General features: G+C 35.0%; 8 protein-coding genes across 8 annotated transcripts; 6 read left to right on the top strand and 2 right to left on the bottom strand. All coding sequences in view use genetic code 12, as the record gives it.

The window, feature by feature from the left end:
- Nucleotides 1–1,660: 1,660 nt before the first annotated feature.
- On the top strand, nt 1,661–3,442 carry DEHA2E24398g (DEHA2E24398p; the record flags this gene model as incomplete). The annotated part of the gene is made up of 1 exon (XM_002770497.1): nt 1,661–3,442. The coding sequence occupies one exon, from the start codon at nt 1,661–1,663 to the stop codon at nt 3,440–3,442; it is 1,782 nt and encodes a 593-aa protein (XP_002770543.1).
- Nucleotides 3,443–4,897: 1,455 nt separating this feature from the next.
- Nucleotides 4,898–5,854, bottom strand: DEHA2E24376g (DEHA2E24376p; the record flags this gene model as incomplete). The annotated part of the gene is made up of 1 exon (XM_002770496.1): nt 4,898–5,854. The coding sequence occupies one exon, from the start codon at nt 5,852–5,854 to the stop codon at nt 4,898–4,900; it is 957 nt and encodes a 318-aa protein (XP_002770542.1).
- A 381-nt stretch (nt 5,855–6,235) lies between these two features.
- Nucleotides 6,236–6,550, top strand: DEHA2E24354g (DEHA2E24354p; the record flags this gene model as incomplete). Its single annotated transcript, XM_460360.1, has 1 exon — nt 6,236–6,550. One exon carries the CDS (start codon nt 6,236–6,238, stop codon nt 6,548–6,550), a length of 315 nt encoding a protein of 104 aa, XP_460360.1.
- A 1,323-nt stretch (nt 6,551–7,873) lies between these two features.
- On the top strand, nt 7,874–8,935 carry DEHA2E24332g (DEHA2E24332p; the record flags this gene model as incomplete). Its single annotated transcript, XM_460359.1, has 1 exon — nt 7,874–8,935. One exon carries the CDS (start codon nt 7,874–7,876, stop codon nt 8,933–8,935), a length of 1,062 nt encoding a protein of 353 aa, XP_460359.1.
- Nucleotides 8,936–10,284: 1,349 nt separating this feature from the next.
- Nucleotides 10,285–12,165, top strand: DEHA2E24310g (DEHA2E24310p; the record flags this gene model as incomplete). The annotated part of the gene is made up of 1 exon (XM_460358.1): nt 10,285–12,165. The coding sequence occupies one exon, from the start codon at nt 10,285–10,287 to the stop codon at nt 12,163–12,165; it is 1,881 nt and encodes a 626-aa protein (XP_460358.2).
- Nucleotides 12,166–13,427: 1,262 nt separating this feature from the next.
- DEHA2E24288g (DEHA2E24288p) lies at nt 13,428–14,219 on the top strand (the record flags this gene model as incomplete). The annotated part of the gene is made up of 1 exon (XM_460357.1): nt 13,428–14,219. One exon carries the CDS (start codon nt 13,428–13,430, stop codon nt 14,217–14,219), a length of 792 nt encoding a protein of 263 aa, XP_460357.2.
- A 1,055-nt stretch (nt 14,220–15,274) lies between these two features.
- DEHA2E24266g (DEHA2E24266p) lies at nt 15,275–16,786 on the top strand (the record flags this gene model as incomplete). The annotated part of the gene is made up of 1 exon (XM_460356.1): nt 15,275–16,786. The coding sequence occupies one exon, from the start codon at nt 15,275–15,277 to the stop codon at nt 16,784–16,786; it is 1,512 nt and encodes a 503-aa protein (XP_460356.2).
- A 305-nt stretch (nt 16,787–17,091) lies between these two features.
- On the bottom strand, nt 17,092–17,901 carry DEHA2E24244g (DEHA2E24244p; the record flags this gene model as incomplete). The annotated part of the gene is made up of 1 exon (XM_460355.1): nt 17,092–17,901. The coding sequence occupies one exon, from the start codon at nt 17,899–17,901 to the stop codon at nt 17,092–17,094; it is 810 nt and encodes a 269-aa protein (XP_460355.1).
- Between the last annotated feature and the right edge of the window lie 511 nt (nt 17,902–18,412).

Below are 18,412 nucleotides of genomic sequence, written 5' to 3'. Positions count from 1 at the left end.
AAAACATGATTGAAGCAAAGCTTGAAAACATTTAGCTTAGATTCTTTGACTCCTGGTACCTCGGAGTCATTGGTAGAATAATGTTGTAACAAACAATTCATTTAAAAATCTCCGTAATGCGCAAAAAGCTACAATCATTGTGTATACTAACATAGTATTATATACTATGATAAAATTGAAAGAGCTCGGCTATCTGACACTAATGGACATTAATAAAAGCAATAGTACTCAAATTTTATGGAATTAGTCAATTAATGTCGAATAAACCATAGCAGTATGAATGATTTACAAAGAGTATTTAAGGTATCAGATGATTATGCAACTATAATCTTTTGAAGATAATGAGAGGTAGATCTTTAAAGCCAATATCCAACTATCAAAGAAAGAGATAAATTGAAGGTACTAATTATGTACTCTTATATATTGTTTTTTATTCGGTTTTTAATATGTTTATAAATGATTACGTATGTTTTATGTTAAGCTTGTGGTTATGTAAATTATAGGTATTATTGTTATGCTTTGTTTATTTGTTTAGATTTAATAGTATCATGACGTCATGGTACTCTGAAAAGTAAACAAAAACAGTTTACGCTATTAGTATGGGGTTGAACGGTTTGCACGCAGTTGCAGGGTATAGTCAGTAGCCTCACTCGGACAAATATTATGAAGCGTATCAGGATTTAGCAAATTTCCATCTTTGCCTTGAAATTCGTACTCGGTGAATGGCATAACACAAAAGAAGATGAACAATTTTGTCCATTCATCCGGATGATCGTCAAAATACCACTTTTGCTTTTGAGGAACTGTATCCATATCAGATGTATTTTCAATTGCAAAAAATTTAAACATCATTTCTGTATGGCTGATATTTTGATTCGCAAGTTTAGCGAACAATGCTCTATAGTTGAGTTTGGTAATTTCAAACAGATCAATATCCATGCGGGTATCCTCATCACCCCCTAAAATATATCTCCTAATATTATTACGAAAAGTATTGTTGTTCATCGTAATTAATTGTGATGAATAAAAATTCGGTATTTTTTTTTTCTTGTGAGACTCCATCAATTTATAGGAAATCGAATAAAGATAGCATAAAAGAAGTATTTGTTTCAGAATTCTCATTGAAGGAAGTATTGTGATTTTGTGGGGTTCTCGAAATGCGAAACATCACGAAAAAAATTGATAATGTAAAGATTAATGAATTAAGTAATACTGCATATGATAAACAGGAAGATATTGATGTAGTGGGAGATAAGAGAAGACAGATAATTGCATAAGCAATTTCGATATATATATTCATAAACTGATCAAATGGATGACAGCATTACACTGTGTAACCTGCAATCCTACAGTGCGCACGAGGACAACATAATGCCTACAACTTTTCTCTCCCCACCTAGTCTTCTAGTTTAGCAAACATTGCGACATTTGCACTACGACATTGCGGTATACCATCGTGTGCACCTTAACTATGGGAAATCTCCAAGTGCAGGCGATAAGTCACATGCAGTACGTATGCAGCTCATAAGCCGTTTGTCTTTTGTCAACTCGTTCAAGACGGTTTATTATATAATCAAACTTGGGGTAACCCCAGATCAATAAATAAGGGATGAAATTACAACCACAGCACCTCAATACTTCACATATTATCATGTCATGAATGTACTTTTCGGGAGAAGATAGTAACAATATTACGTATGATGACCCCGCAAATAAATGCATTAGGATTAATCCATCATTATATGCTAGGGTTCAAGATGACAATGAACAAAACATAAGGGTCTTTTTAGACACTCACCTTTTGAAAATAAGAAATATCTCACATAATCAAAAATTACCTACGTTGGAACATATAATATCCAAGCATAATGCTTCAGTTTCTACTGGATCCACGACTGTGATGCTGGCACTGAATTATGTTACGAAAGCGATGATGACGGCAGAATTTAGAGAGATCAGTAGTGATGAGTTCAAAAACACATATTTGGCTCCTCTTGATATGGTTATTAAGGATTCAAATCTCAGTAAAGAATTACTATCAAGGACGTATGATTATCCTTTGGGGGATGCCAGACATGTGGAAGATGATATTCAGCTGTATTTTTCTCATCAAATAGAAGATACCACTGCTAGACTTTATCGTGACATCTTGGATGAATACCACCATTTTGGTCACGCTTTAATAATACCTCCCTTGTTGACAAACCCAAACTTCAAGCCCGATATTGTCCATGTGTCTTATGATGAGGCATCAACTCGTCAAAATCCAGATATTTGCTTTGCGATAGGTGATTATAAGACAGAAAACTATTTTTTAACTCAAGGACTTCAAGAATTGAAATTAGCTATAACGGACTTCGTAGAAAAACGTTTGAACTTGAAACAATTGAGACTGCGTGAAAATCAGCGCATATTTGAAGATCGAGAATGGTCGCCTAGAGTTTTATGCGCATTAGTTTTAAGAAAATATCTTTATCAAGCCTTTCTCTGTGGGACAGACAGAGTGTTTATCTCAGATCATCAGTCATTTTCGGGGTTTTTCAAATATGAGATTATGGATGATGGAAAAATGATCATAGACTACTATGTTATTAATGATCCCGAGACTGTGGAACATGGCATAACTCTAAGGTCAGCGATAGCGGGCTTTTTCTATAAGGATAATGCAGAGGCGCTCAGTACAAAAGAGAAATTTGCAGGACTAATTGAAATAAGTCAGAAGACCAAAGGGCCAGATCCATTAGCGAATGTGCTTCCTCGACTTGTGGAAGAACCCACACCAAGTCGTAAACGGAAACGTAGCAAGATGTCTGGGAATCAACTTCGAAAACGATTGGTAACTATAGAAGAAAGCAATGAAGTCGACTTTGATGCCATTCGAGGTAACACATTTTGTCGGATAATATATAACCCTGCTGCATCTTTTCCTAATTTGGGATTGCTGCTTCCGTCCACAGTCTTTGTTAAATGGTACAACTATCCTGAGCAGGCTCAAGAAAATTTTCCAGATAAAGATAGTTACTACGACATGTACGTCAATGAGCTTGAAATTAATGAGATGCTTGCGAATTCGTCGTTTACTGCAAACTTCGCAAAGCTTATAGTTTCTGGATACTGGAATGGTATTCCAAGCCAGCCGATGCATATATTTGAAGATTTGGGAGAAGAAATACCATCTACTGAATGGGATAAATTTAGGGTGCATAAAGTAGTTAAGGAGAGACTCGCGGAAATTCATCTGTTGGGAATTTCGCATAATGATATAAGGCTCGACAATATACATGTTTCAATATCGGGAAGGGTCACTTTGATAGATTTTGGGTTAGCTTTTTACCCAAGTAATGAAGAACAGAAAAAAAGAGACTTTGAAGCCCTTGATGAGCTTGTCCCAATTACTGGTTATGGCATTTCTGGGGAGGATAAAATCCGTGATGTTGTCTGAGCTAAAAACGAAAATAATGAAAGTAGATGGAAGGATCATGCAAATTCCAGTGACGAAATAGTCTTTGACGACCTTCTTTTAGAGTCTGATGACACCCCAGGGTCTACTAAGGTTTTGATGCAGCACTCATGTTCTTGAATATGGTAATCTTTATTTCGCAAGATATTGGAAAATATTATGTTTCATTTAGAACATTTAAGTCTGTTAACAGTGGAAATGATAGCTATAGCCCCAACCCCATTATTACTTACAAAGAGTCAATTATCGGAGAAACGAATTTTAAATAAGGTATATATATACATATTCACAACATTGAGTGTCTATATCGCTCGTGATTTGCATTCAAAACAAATAACTGATTAAATTAAGTCTTTCCTTGGAGAAGATCTTGACACGTGTATATATCTAGGCTATTTGTATAATTGTGGATTTAAAGTGTTCATCAATCTTATAAAATTTCAAATTTTTTTCCTTTTATTGAAAGGGAACTTATATGTCACACGAACGGAATAAGAAAGGAGTGAGACAGATCCTTGTTTGTGGTAACTGTCACAAGAAAAATCTTATTTGGAAGTTTTCGCATTTTCTCAAAAATATATAAGCGTAACCAATATTCGCAAAATCTTGAGAATTTGAACCTCTCATATTTAATATTTATACTTTTTCAGCTCTTTAGAAAACGGAAGCAACTTCGCAAAATGATGAAAGTCGCAATGCGCCAGAAAGACATCATAATTGGGAATTACAATATTCCAAGATCCTAGAAGGTGTAAGAGACTTAACATTTGTAATTTACTAATGAAATATAGTTTTGTGTTGCTTCGTGCGATTAAATACAATCCGGCTTTTGAGTCTGGTTCTTCTTAGTCCGATAAGTCCTCTATTGCTATTTGCAATAATTCCATACGTCCACTATTAGTTTAATATAGATATCCATCCAAATCATGATCTTAGATTTAGTTTAAAACAGAACAATTATAACAGAATAAAAAAACAGCAAATTCTAACACCAGAAATTAGGCTCCTCAGGCTTATCTATTTTCGCTATTATCATAGGTTGTATGACATTTGAAAACATCTCAATTGGTGTATTTATCAAGAAGAGAGTGTTATGAAAATATTGCAAAAAGTGCTATGGCAATGGTTTAAGAACGTTTGACGCAGTTGACGTCTATTCATCAGAAATTCTTTTAGGTTGCTTGATCAAGAAGTACAATATACCAAGAGAAAGAATTGTTATTTTGACTAAAGCTTGTGGTACAATAGACTATATTAAAATAGACGAATAAATAAAACATGTTTATTTATTTAGATAATTTATATTGACAAGGATGATTTAAAGTTCTGTTTGACTAGATGCTCTACATTAATCAGTGCAGAATCTTGATATTCACTTTCATTGGATTGTATATTTAATGCTATAAATAAAAGCAAGAAAAAAAGCCCACTCACCTTTTATGAAAATGTAGCAGCAGCGATAACTTCATCGTCATAGTTAGCAGTTGTATTGACACCAATTGTAATATAACCAAGAAGGCCAGCTGAAATTTCCGAACCTAAATATTCTATGTTCATTATAGCATCATAACCATTGGAATTTTCTTCTTGATAAATTGAGTCCTCCGTATTGCTTGTTTTACTTTGCTGATTACTGACATATGGTTCTAATAAAGCTACTTCATCTAATAATGTCTGATTAAAAAAGATTTGTCCAATGTGATTCACATCACCTCCAGATATGGTATTATTCAGTAAAACTGTGGCATTTTGGTGCGCTGTTATATGAATATGAGTGGCACGGCTTACATACCACCCTGGAAATTTTGTTTTCATTTGCATTATTCCGTCGTCATCAGTTGGCCAAATACCTCTAAGGAAAGTAGAGCCAAGAGTGTCTTCTTCAGAAACACCAGAGTATACACCAGTAGAGTTACAATGCCAAACATCAATATAACTTTGAGGAACTGGCTCACAAGTATTTACGTCAATAAGCTGGACATCTAATAAAAGATCAACTCCATCTTGGTCTTCGGTGATATCATCTCTAACATATTCACCTTCAACATAATATGGCCCAATTGTTACTTCGGGACTAAGTATACATGATACATCTTCAAATAATGAGGATGAATTATCAGCTCTTTTACTGATAAGTGGTGGATATCCTGTATCTCTGGCTCTCTTCTTTTTCTTGTGGCCGTTAATAAATCTGTCTCTCTTTTCTTGTCTGCGCTTCATTGCATCAGGATGAAGAAGTTTCTCTTCACATCTTGTAAGCGAACGCTTAGCATTGGAGTATACTGTATCACGAGAGCTGATAGGAGTCGAATTTACAACCTTGTGAGCATAAGCGTGGTCGAAAAAGTAAGCACTTGATAATGCGATAGATGATAAAACACCGAATGAAACCATTTTGATTTTTGTTGACTGAAAATTTTGTTAGGTTTCGAAGGGAATAAATCATCTATTTATAAGAAAATTGATGAAGGTAAAATCACCATGTTAAAGTATGTAGAAGGTAAACGGCTATGTCTTCTGGATATGTCTCATTAAAATTCTATGAATCATTTTGCAGTATCTGATATTCCACAATTATTATATTGTATTCTGATGACCAATTATCATCCATATATTACATAGAAGACAATAACCAACCATTTTCCTGCACAAAACCGGGGAAGTGACCATTCACCGAAAGACAATAGAAAACAATCGGCTATACAATTGCGAAGGCATCTTGAAGTGCCTATTACTAAATTAATGAAATATCATGTGCAAGAGGTGTAATCATTCATGTTATCATTATTTAAAGCATATATTCATATAATACTTCAAAGATGTTTTTTATCTGTCACTGTTGCTTGCCAGATTTGTTTGAGTTTAATCTCACAATTCTTCGTAGTGTACTGTTTCATGCACGAGAATTATTCGGGGCTATTGTTCGGGGTTTGCAAATTATCTCTACGCCCTGCAACTGCGGCAGGTAGTAACCATTCACCGAAAGACAATAGAAAACAAAAGGCTATACAATTACAAAGGCGTCTTGAAGTGCCTATTACTAAATTAATGAAATATCATGTTGCAAGAAGAATAGGTTATCAGTATTGAAACATAGCCTCATGTAATACTTCAAAGAAAAATTGTTTGGGTTTAATCTCACAATACTTCGTCGTGTACTGTATGTAAATTTGTGTAATCGCGGCGATTGGTCGGGCTTTGCTAATTGCGCCTTTAGTCATCTAATTCCATTCAATTTATTAATGAAAAGTATTGGAACCCCGATGAAAAAAAAAAACATAAAAAAGATTTTGGGTAACAGTTTTAAATTTTTGGTAAGATATATGAGAAATTACTGGTATTAGAAGATATCTAAAATTTGAAATTTCTTTCATCATCCTAAAAAGTAGATATATTGTAATAAACAAGTACAGGTTTTGGTATTCTATAAGTTCGGTACATTCTTCACTTTTTCAGAATTTCCACATACTTACATATAATACCTCTTATATACTACTTGATGATAGAAAAACCACCGGGTATGCCTGGGAACTCAATTATCTAGTGACCCTACAGTTAGAAAAACGATAGGTTACGCTTTTGAGTTGTCCCAAAGTTGCTTTCATTGTGACCCCAGTCTCTTCTCGCCTTTGGTGAAACTTTCCCCTTCTCCAGTCCAACAAATAAACTAATACTATTGAAATATTCAGACACGTACAATCTGCTTTTACGAATAGTTATTGACACAAATGTCAGATTGTAATTGAGTTCCCGGTAATCTTACCGAAATTCATTAGCTTAATATAGGTATTTCACGCCTTGAATAAAAATTTAATCTCCACATAAATTAGAAATCTAATTATGTAGTTCCATATTTAGGCCTGATTACTAAGAGATAGGCTCTTCCACAGTTTTACTGATAAATACATTTAAATAAATAACTTCACTTTGTTTAGTCTGGGTATCTTGAGGTATAACATATAAATGAGAATATTTTTAATGCCATATTTTATATCACTCACTCAGCCGTTCTCGCAAAAGTAAAGTTATGGGTTCGCGATTCCAAAAGGAAGTTTGATGCAAAGAGGTTGACAGTCCACCGGTTGAGAGAAGCGCTATAAAAATTCGCAACATTCACCAAAGGCTGACTGTAGCGCGGTGACTGAGTGTATCGGCCGATCTTGGAACAATTGGATAGCTGCACCTTTTTCCCTCGGTTGTTAATTGATAGTAGCAAGGTTCATAATTATTATATGTTAAGAACCGCTATCTTAAGACGATTACTGAGAGAATAATCCAATAGTGACTTTAAGCTTCCGATAGATTTCCGCTATTACTGAGTTTGTGGACTAGCAAAACTTTTGAAGTCTTATTTAAACATCAGTAAATCACCATTCTATAACATTTATCAATTATTATACAAAAGTGACAAAAATGGCTACTAAACAAAATATTGGAGTTTTCACAAACCCTAAACACGACCTTTACGTTTCAGAAATTGAGACACCTGATGTTGGAGATCTTTCCGAAGAGGAAGTATTGGTCCATGTTAGAAGCACAGGAATCTGCGGATCGGATGTTCACTTTCAGAAGCATGGTTGCATAGGACCAACCATGGTCGTTGAGGACGAACACATTTTGGGACACGAATCGGCAGGAGAAGTTTTGGCTGTTGGCAACAAAGTTAAAATTTTGAAAGTAGGAGACAAGGTTGCTCTTGAGCCAGGTGTTCCATGTCACACTTGCAAACCATGTTTGACAGGGAAATACAATGGATGTGAGAATGTAGAATTTTATTCTACACCTCCTGTTCACGGCTTTTTAAGAAGATATATCAAGCATCCAGCTGCTTTTTGCCACAAGATCAATTTACTTACTTATGCGCAAGGTGCACTTTTGGAGCCTCTTTCAGTTGTGTTTTGTGGAATTAGACATATCAATCTTATATTAGGTCAATCAGTCCTCGTTTTTGGCGCTGGTCCTATTGGATTTGCAACTGCAAAGGCAGCTGAAGCAGCTGGAGCATACCCTATCATGGTCACTGATATAGAACAATCGAAGCTAGATTTTATCAAGAAGGAAATTCCAAGTGCTATCACTGCACTTGTTAATGGATCTTTAAAAGAAAACGTAGCAAAAGTAACGGACGATGGTATAAACAATTTTGATGTTGCAATCGAGTGCACTGGTGTGGAGCAATCGCTTGAGCTTGCAACTCACGCCCTTGATTTTGGTGCAAAATTACATATCATTGGTGTCGGAAAAGATCATCAAAAGTTCCCTTTCATGCTCTTGTCTGTGAAGGAAATCAATATTACATTTCAATACAGATATGCCAACACATGGCCAACCATCATCAAATTGGTAGAAGCAGGCATTATTAAGTTAGATAACTTAGTAACTCATAGGTTCAAGCTCGAAGATGCTGTTGACGCTTTCAAGCTTGCCGGAAATCCAAAATCTGGAGCAATGAAAATCCTTATTGAAGATTCCTAATTATTAAATATCTATATTATGATTGTATATATTTTCTATTATCTAAGCTTGTGGTTGAAGATTAGAGTTTTTGTACATATTACTATACGTATGAGTTAGAAAAGGACGATAACGCATCACTGATAATACTGGATACTATTGGTCAGTAGATATATAAGCCGAAATTAGGAAAATCATATTCGATAAATGTTGAAACCAAGGATGCTTGAGATTGAGAATCTTTGTAGTATAAAATAATAAATTATTAAAGCTCTGGTACAGCAATATAGAGTTATTTGGGATAATGAAACTTATATTACAAAACAGTTGCAATATATACGTATATCTGTCAAGGACTTCTAAGAGATTAGGCGCAATAAAATAGTTATCGGGATATACTGCTTAAAAATAATAGTGATACGAAATATCATGAGTAAAACAATATATGCTTACGATCAAAAAATGGCATTATGCCAAGGTTGCTTTGTATTTTTAGTTGATGAACTCCCTTGCAATTCTTTGTATATTCAAGCATCTTTTGACTTTGATACTGTAGCTGACAAATTTGACACTTCGAATTCCCAATATAAACCTGACATGGTGACCTCTCTTTTTACTAATAAAGCTTGAAACTGAATAGTACCTGACTTCACACCCCATACGAATCCATCGAATTCCAAAATTCCAAAATCTGACCTCATTAAACCTTTTCAAAATTGTTAGTGCTAATCCTATAAATTTTTCAATCTCGACATCCCCGTTTTGTAAACCTAACTTTATATCAACCTATGAAACCTTCCGTATTTTTGTCTTAATTTTATAGAATAACATGTTTCATGAGCCTAACTCTTTTCATAACTTTTATCATGAACAGACCTTTCGTGTTAATCAGGAAAACACTTATTTTATTGCAGACGTACTAAATAAATGTAACCTGCAAGCATCACACCGAGTGTGAAATTTTCTCATGCATGTTAAGAGATTTGCAGGACAAGGTGCAATGTACACCTAAAAACGGGGTAACAAATTGGTTTTGATAGGAGATAAGCTAATGTTTGATCTGTACTATATTTATTGTATAAATACATGAAATACATCATTGTAAACTCCCACACTACCCCAATATTCTTATGTACAAATTCGAAACCAGAGCGGACAATCCATCACGAAATCTCCGCCACTGGACCCAGCTTGCGAACAAGACCAAAACTCTACAGCAAATCATGTTCTAATATGGCAATATCGGTTTCGGGTTTACAATCAGTAAATACGAAATCTAATGGAATTCTTCAGCAGGAACTTTAAAACATTTCGTATTTAATTCGAGAAATCCTCATATCATAAATTCTTTTTACTACATATCAGAGATAATGAAAAACAACATAGATGGTACGGTCTCTGGGGCTGATTCTATAAACAATCCCAAAGAGATCGTGGCTGAAAGTATTGAGACTGTTGACGAACATCAAACCGAAGAAGGTAATATTTTGGCTCAGTACTCGGAGGAGCAAACAATGGATATGGGCAGAAACTACGGTATGAAGCATGGATTAGATCCTGAACTTTTTGCTAGAGCAGCAGCAGTGGCAAGATCTCCATTATGTTTCAAGTCGATGAAATTTTTGAGTGAAATGGAAAAGCTGGCCCTCGAGATTGAAGCCTGTAAAAAGTGGCACATACCGCGGAAATTGTTGGAAGTTGTTGCTTTGGGCTCTATGGCAGCATGTGTCCAAGGGATGGATGAATCAGTGGTGAATGGGGCCAACTTATTTTTTCCATTGGCTATGGGTATCCCTAGTATGAAAAACTATGATTTGATTGAAGGCTTGGTTAATGGTGCTCCGTACCTTTGCTCCTCTATCGTGTGTTGGACTTCTGATTATTGGAATAGAAAATTAGGTAGGAAGTGGTGTATTTTTTGGTCTTGTGTAATTACTGCGTTATCTTGTATTTGGCAAGGGCTTGTTAGTTTGAACTGGTTCCATTTATTCATTGCCCGTTTTTTTATGGGGTTCGGTATGGGTATAATGACTGCAACTGTTCCTGCATATACCGCGGAGACCGCTCCAGCCCATATAAGAGGTGCACTTGTTATGCTTTGGCAACTTTTCACCTGTGTGGGAGTTATGTTGGGTTATGTCTCTTCTTTGGCCTTTTATTATGTTGGGGACCATGGTATTTCAGGTGGATTGAATTGGAGGTTGACATTAGCGTCTGCATGCATTCCTGCAATTTTTGTACTCATTCAAATTCCCTATGTACCCGAATCTCCTCGTTGGTTAATGGGTAAACATAGACATAGGGACGCTTTCGATTCATTGAAAATTTTAAGACATAGTGAAATCGAAGCTGCTCGTGATTGTTTTTACCAGTATGTTTTGTTGAGTGAAGAAGGTTCCTACGTAGGTGTTTCTTTCTACAAAAGAGTAATTGAGATGTTTTCAATTAGGAGAAACAGAAACGCCGCACTTGGTGCATGGATTGTTATGTTCATGCAACAATTCTGTGGTATTAATGTTATATCCTACTACTCATCATCGATTTTTGTTGAATCAGATCTTTCAGAAATCAAAGCTATGCTAGCCTCTTGGGGATTTGGTATGGTTGAGGTGATCTCTTGTATACCAACTTTCTACACAATTGACAGTGTCGGTCGTAGGAATTTGTTGCTTGCAACATTTCCGTTGATGTCACTTTCTCTATTGATGACTGGATTTGGGTTCTGGATTCCTGAAGGTACAAGCAGAGATGGTCGGTTAGCTTGTATAACAATAGGCATTTACCTGTTTGCTATTTTTTACAATTTTGGGGAAGGACCGATTCCATTCACATACTCTGCAGAGGCATTTCCCTTATACATTCGTGACCTCGGTATGGGATTTGCTACTTCCACTTGCTGGTTTTTCAATTTCATTTTGGCTTTTACTTGGCCCCGTCTTAAAAATGCATTTAGATCTCAGGGGGCATTTGGGTGGTATGCAGCATGGAACATTGTTGGTTTCTTCCTTGTGTTATGGTTTCTTCCAGAGACTAAGGGTTTAACTTTAGAGGAATTGGACGATGTATTCTCTGTGTCTCTTAGAAAGCATGCTCATTTTCGTACTAAAGAATTTGTTCGTGGGCTTAATAAATACGTTTTGAAAAAGGAGGTTGAACCATTGAATCCATTGTATATGCATACAAGATTGGCAGTTACAAACCAGAAATGGAATGACAAGACCACAATTTTACACGAAGAAGGTATATCGTAGTAGATAATAGTATTATACTTGAAATTAGGGTATACCTGCGACAACCATTCAAAAAATAGAAACCTGGTTCTATTTACTTTTGAGGAAGCCATGACGCCATGGTTCTTTTTATTATATAAATCAAAATAAATATTTAAAACTATTTCTTCTTGTTCATTTAATTAATTTTCGACCAAAAATATTCTATCTATCAAATTATTAGAATATATGAATACAAAGTACACCATGAGTCTACTTTGTAAAGATCTTCTATAAATTAGTTGATGCCTAAGTAATTTCATGTATAATAATTAAAAAATACACCTATTTGGGAATGCATTGAAACAAAGAAATATGGGATGTTCAATAACCTGTCAAAATTTTGGAACCGACAATATGTATGTATTTAATAACTATTGAATTTCGTGGTTATAACAAATGAAGAGTCACTAATAAATAGACTAAAACTTTCTGTTTTTTGATCTTTTTCTAAGTGTAAAATTATCTACATTTCCAAACTCTGATACCTGAACACTAGAGGGTGTACATCTAGAGGGTATACATTTTACATTAGTACGAATATGGTCCAGTCAAAGGGAGATTGCTGACTTGCGAACATCACAAAACAAGCTTTGGCATTTTCAAGATTAAGTTTAGTTATCGGAGAGGATAAGTAGGAGGATACTAATCGATGTATAAACAAATTTATATACTGAGTTCTAAAGAGGTTGAGCTATTTAGTATACTTATATAGTGGTGTGCACCATAATTAAGGTAAAAATGCGCAATTTCCATGTACAGACGATAGTTTATGGCTTGATACAAGATCTACAGCTTTGTTGATAAATGCATGTGCTTAAGAACTCAAGTCCGATTAGACTTCTTGAGGATGAAACCGAAATCAGAATAGCTCTTTTGTCATACCTTTACATACGGAAGTTCTCCTCACAAACTAGAAAATAAGTTACCGGTTATGATATCATTAGAAATTTTGAGGTTATACAGTCTCGGTTCAACCGATGGGTCAAATCTCGTCGGTGAAAAGCCGAAAAAGACACTTCGCGAACTAATTTGACCACATTCATAAAAAGGTTGACTGTCACATTTGAGCGTATTTACGTTAGTTAAACAATAGGTTCACTGTCACCCTCACGAATTGCTTTTATTTTGCTACATTGAAGAATAATTAGTAAGCATTAATTTAATCCTCTATTATATAAACCATGTTAAGTTAAATGAAATGAATAATCAATAATACTGAGATAATAATTACTGGATATTTAATGAACAATAAAATAGAGTTTGCTTTAATTACCGGTGCATCAAACGGAATTGGTCTAGAATTATCACGAGTTTTTGCTAAAAATAATTATGGTATAATTGCAGTTGCTAGGAATAGGGACAATTTAGAAATTTTAAAGAATGAATTACAAAACTACGGTTCTGAAGTACACGTTTTGGTCGCCGATTTAAGTGATTTCAATGAAATCAAAAAAGTCGAGGCAGAAGTTGAAAACCATAAGTGGAATATTGATACTATAGTGCTCAATGCTGGACAAGGATTAGGGGGTGATTTCATAGAACATACTGATTTAGAAGCAGAATTGAAACTAATACGTTTAAATGTTGATTCTTATGTCCACTTATCAAAAATATTTTTCCCTAAATTGATTGAAAGAGGTAGGGGGAGCGTTTTAATGACTTCATCTGTTTCTGGTACAACTCCTATTCCTTATGAAGCTGTCTATGGAGCGACAAAGGCATTTGTGAATTCATTTTTCTGGGCTGTTCGAAATGAACTTAAGGGGAAAGGCATAAATATGACTCTACTTATGCCGGGAGCAACGGAAACAAACTTTTTTATAAATGCTGGCCTTGGAGAAACAACTATTGGATCTGGTGAAAAGGATGATGCAAGAGATGTCGCTGAAAGAGCATGGTATGCATTACAGAGCGGACATGAATATGTTTATGGTAGCGAGAAAGCAGAGTATGAAGGTGATGTTTTAAATAGAATTCAAAGCGAGCTGCAAAAAGCACAGAGGCATCGGATTGTCTCTGAGCCTAAGAAATGAAACATTATTGGATGAAACCTTTCTGTTATTTTTACTTCCAAGATTTATATGAGAATAAATGAATGCGCATATTTTTATTGAAGATCAAAATGAGGAGAAGCTACAATATATATATATATATATATCACTATCTCTCTAAGAATATTTCAAGTTTCTCGTTAGTAAAATCTCGACTTTGATTCAAACCTGAACATGATGTTAGTGTCGAGTTGTTTCAACACTTCTTTATTACATTCTTTAATAATATTATGCAAATGTTTACCCACAGTCAGCAGCTTTCAGACGTTCATTCCAAGTAGTAAACTGCGTAAGGCTGATGTTTATGAGAATCTAGAAAGTTTCAAGTTAATGAATTCATCGATTGAACAGTCTGTAGTCAAACTTAATCAAGCTATAAAGTTTTTGTTCAGATGTTATTGTTACCGACAACTATTTATAACTAGTGAAATACAGTGAATTTAAATTATTATACAAACTACACGAAATCATTTTTAAAAAAATTAGTTCAATTGTTTCTGGACCTTTTTCTTAGATGTTATGAATTTCTTTGTATATACATAATACGCAATGAAAAGTATATCTTTTTCCGGGTAACTTTGACAACAATTCTTGGGGACGTTGAATACTCCGCTTCCCCAAAATTTTTTAATTCCTACAACCTTTTTCAGGGTTGAAACGTCTTTACTTAATATTATCTCTAGTTTTATTATTTATCATATATCATTTAACGATTGATGCTTGAAGTTCAATATACTGTTTAAATAATCGAGTTTTTGACTTGCAACTTGTTTTAATAGTTTTGTCTAAAATATGATAACTCCACATGCTACGTCTGTTGCAACTTCCGAGTTGAACCGGCCAGTTGACTCTCACATGAGGATGGTAGTAGGAACAATATATATCAATCAGCAGATGACCAATCAATAAAGGGTTCAATAGCTCCACAAACAGGAAGGGGTATTAATATAGAATCACTTTTAACTGATGATACAGCTTGTAACAAAAATGACTTAGATACGTATCGTCTGAACCATGAAGTACAAAACCCTAGTGGGATGGCTGATAGAACCGACGATTTTCAAATACCTCAACTTTTACCACCAACTGTTAACGTTAATCAAAATTCTAATATAAATTCTGATAATCGGCATTTACGAAAAAAACAGCATTCTAAAGCCATGATGTTACAACCGAAGTCGGATAATTTGAATTTCAATTGGGATGAAAGGACTGCATATCATGACAAGGCACAACCTTCAATTATTGATGGGAAGGCCACAGCAGAGGAAAGTGGTTACCTCGGAACTGTGTTTAGTTCTGCTGTTATTAATTTGGTGGGTAATGGATTCTTCTTACACGAAACAAGATTAGAAGGGCGCAAAAGGGCTATACGACACCCTTTAGAGTATCCAGATCAAAAAATAAGTAAGCAAAGGATAGAATATTACATTGATCAATATTTTGAAACTTATCATATTTCATATCCAATTATTCATAAACCAACATTCATGGCACAAATAAATGAAATTATTCCACGACCAGAAACCGACTGGGAAAGTTTATATTACATTGTTGCAGCAATTGGCTCGTTCATGTCAGCAATTTCACAAGAAGAAAGTGATGACTTGGATCTCTTTGATATCGCAAAATCCAAACTATCAATAGATGTTTTGGAAACCGGTAATATCACTTTGGTGCAGACGTTAACCTTAATGTCCAATTATTTACAAAAGAGAGATAAACCTAATTCAGGCTATAATTATCTAGGGGTAGCAGTTAGGATGGCACTAGGTCTTAGAATGCATAGACAAATTGAGGATTCAAATGAATCTACCTTGGACCAAGAAATGAGAAGAAGAGTTTGGTGGTGTTTATATATTTTTGATTGTGGCCAAACTATTGGGTATGGTAGGCCATTAGGTATTCCGTGCTCTGGGATTGATGCAAGGTTACCGTTAAACATATTGGATTCTAACTTAACGGCTCTTACCGTTAAGTTACCAGACGAAGAATATCAACCGACGGTTATAACGAGTGTTAGATTACAATCATTATTCCATTTGCTAAGTAATAGCATTTATGAAAGAATCATAACGGATCCATTTCCATCTGCTCAGCTTTTATTGGATTGGGATCAGCTTTATCTAGAAAGGTGGCGAAAGTTGATACCCGATTATTTCAAGAAAGACGAAATTTCTTCAAGATTCAAACTAGCTCGCTTTGTTTTAGAATGGAGATACAGAAATTTAAAGATTATTATGTTTCGTACATTTTTGTTGAAAAGGATTATTTTATCCCCAAAACTGCTGGATAAATATAATGAAGATGAATATGAATCAAAGGCTGCAGAAATGTGTTTAAAAGAGTGCAGTGATACGATCACCAGTATGGCAATGTTTTGGAAAGAAAATACCAAGAATAATAGGATGGAGGTCTGGTATTCTTTATATTTCTTAATTCCCGCTGTGTTGATGCCATTGGTTTGTCTTCGAAATGACCCAACTTCATCGTATGCGAAACATTGGAGGTTGATGTCAATTCTGCACAAAATATCATTCAGAAATTGATAGGAGTCTGCCCTGCAGCTACTAAGATATTAGATCTTATTAATTCCTTAGGTAAAACGCATCTTACAAGTCAAGCACCGGGAGATGAATATGATAATAATGTAATTGCATCTTATCCAACCTTAGGCACTGATGAAAGTCCATTATCACAATTTAATCTATTACATGAAATGCTATGGCCAGTATCTTTCGATATTGATCAACAGTTCTTGCAATTGTAATGAAAACGATACTACGGTATAATTATTGCTTATTCATATATACTTTATATATTCATATTAGGAGCACAATTATGATCTATGCACTTAAGTCAAAGTGTAACCACCACCAACAACAAGTTCGGCTCCTGTCATGTATGAAGAAGCATCACTAGCTAGATAAACGTAGACACCTTTCAATTCATACGGCGAGCAAAATCTTTGCGCCGGAACCATCGACATCCACTTATCTCTCCATTCATTTGGAAGAGAATCGAGCATATCTGTAGCAATAAAACCCGGCGAAACACAATTAACACGTGCGAAATCTACCCATTCAACAGAAAGACATTTAGCTAATCTTACTAAACCCGCCTTCGAAGCATTATATGGAGCTTGGCTTTGAGGGATATTGACAATTTGCGATGAGACCGAAGTAGTGAAAACAATTCTGCCTTGATCTAATTTACCCTCTGCCTTTTGTTTTTTGAAAGAATTAGCGGCAGCCTGTGCTGTAAAGAACGCACCATCCAAATTAACTGACATTGTGTTCCTATAATCTTGTTCGCTGAATTTTTCAGCGGGTCCTTGAGAAGTAACACCAGAATTTGGTATGACTACATCTAATCTTTCGAAATCTGCAAAAACCTGGTCGACGCATGTAGTTATTTGTTCTTTATTTGAAACATTACACTGATACGCTTTAAATTTAACTCCTAAGCCAATAAATTGTTTCTCAATATCAGCAATATAATTACTTCCAGACGTATTGTAAGTAATTGCAATATCTGACCCAGCCTCTGCTAGACCTAATGCGACCGCCAAACCAATGCCTCTCGAGCCTCCCGTAATCAAAGAAACTTTTCCTTTTAGGGAGAATAATTGTAAAACTGGAGCATCTTTGTTTTGGAAAAGCATGTTTATTATCGAATCTAACAATATGATTGAACTATCTAAGCAAAATTAGTTCATATTTATACTCCTATATGTATAAATATTCGTGCAGGCGCACTGTATTCCGTTTCCGGTAATTTTACCGAAGTTATTATTATTGGTATTCTCTCCTTGGATAAGCTCCATACAATTTAAGTATAGTTCTAATTATGCAGTTCTCTATTTATACCTACAAAGATAGGTTCTTCCACAGTTTTGTTGATACAAACATTTGAATAAGTAACTTCAGTTTGATTAGTCTAAGTTTCTTGAATTATAACATATCAAGCAAAATTACCTTTAATGCCATATTTTATATTACACTGAGTTGTTCTTACAAATAAAGAAATAAAGTTATGGGATGCGATTCTATTAGGTATTTTGAGCCAAATGGGTTGACAGTCCCCCAGTCGGGCAAAGCGCTATAAAAATTCGCGATCTTCGTTAGTACAAAAAATCTCCATAGGATACTTTTGGAAACTACAATGTGGCTCTG

The sequence above is a fragment of the Debaryomyces hansenii genome (assembly GCF_000006445.2).
Source record: "Debaryomyces hansenii CBS767 chromosome E complete sequence".
Classification (NCBI taxonomy): domain Eukaryota; kingdom Fungi; phylum Ascomycota; class Pichiomycetes; order Serinales; family Debaryomycetaceae; genus Debaryomyces; species Debaryomyces hansenii.
The sequence above is the reverse complement of the archived record's forward strand: the minus strand, read 5'-3'. Positions and strand labels throughout refer to the sequence as shown.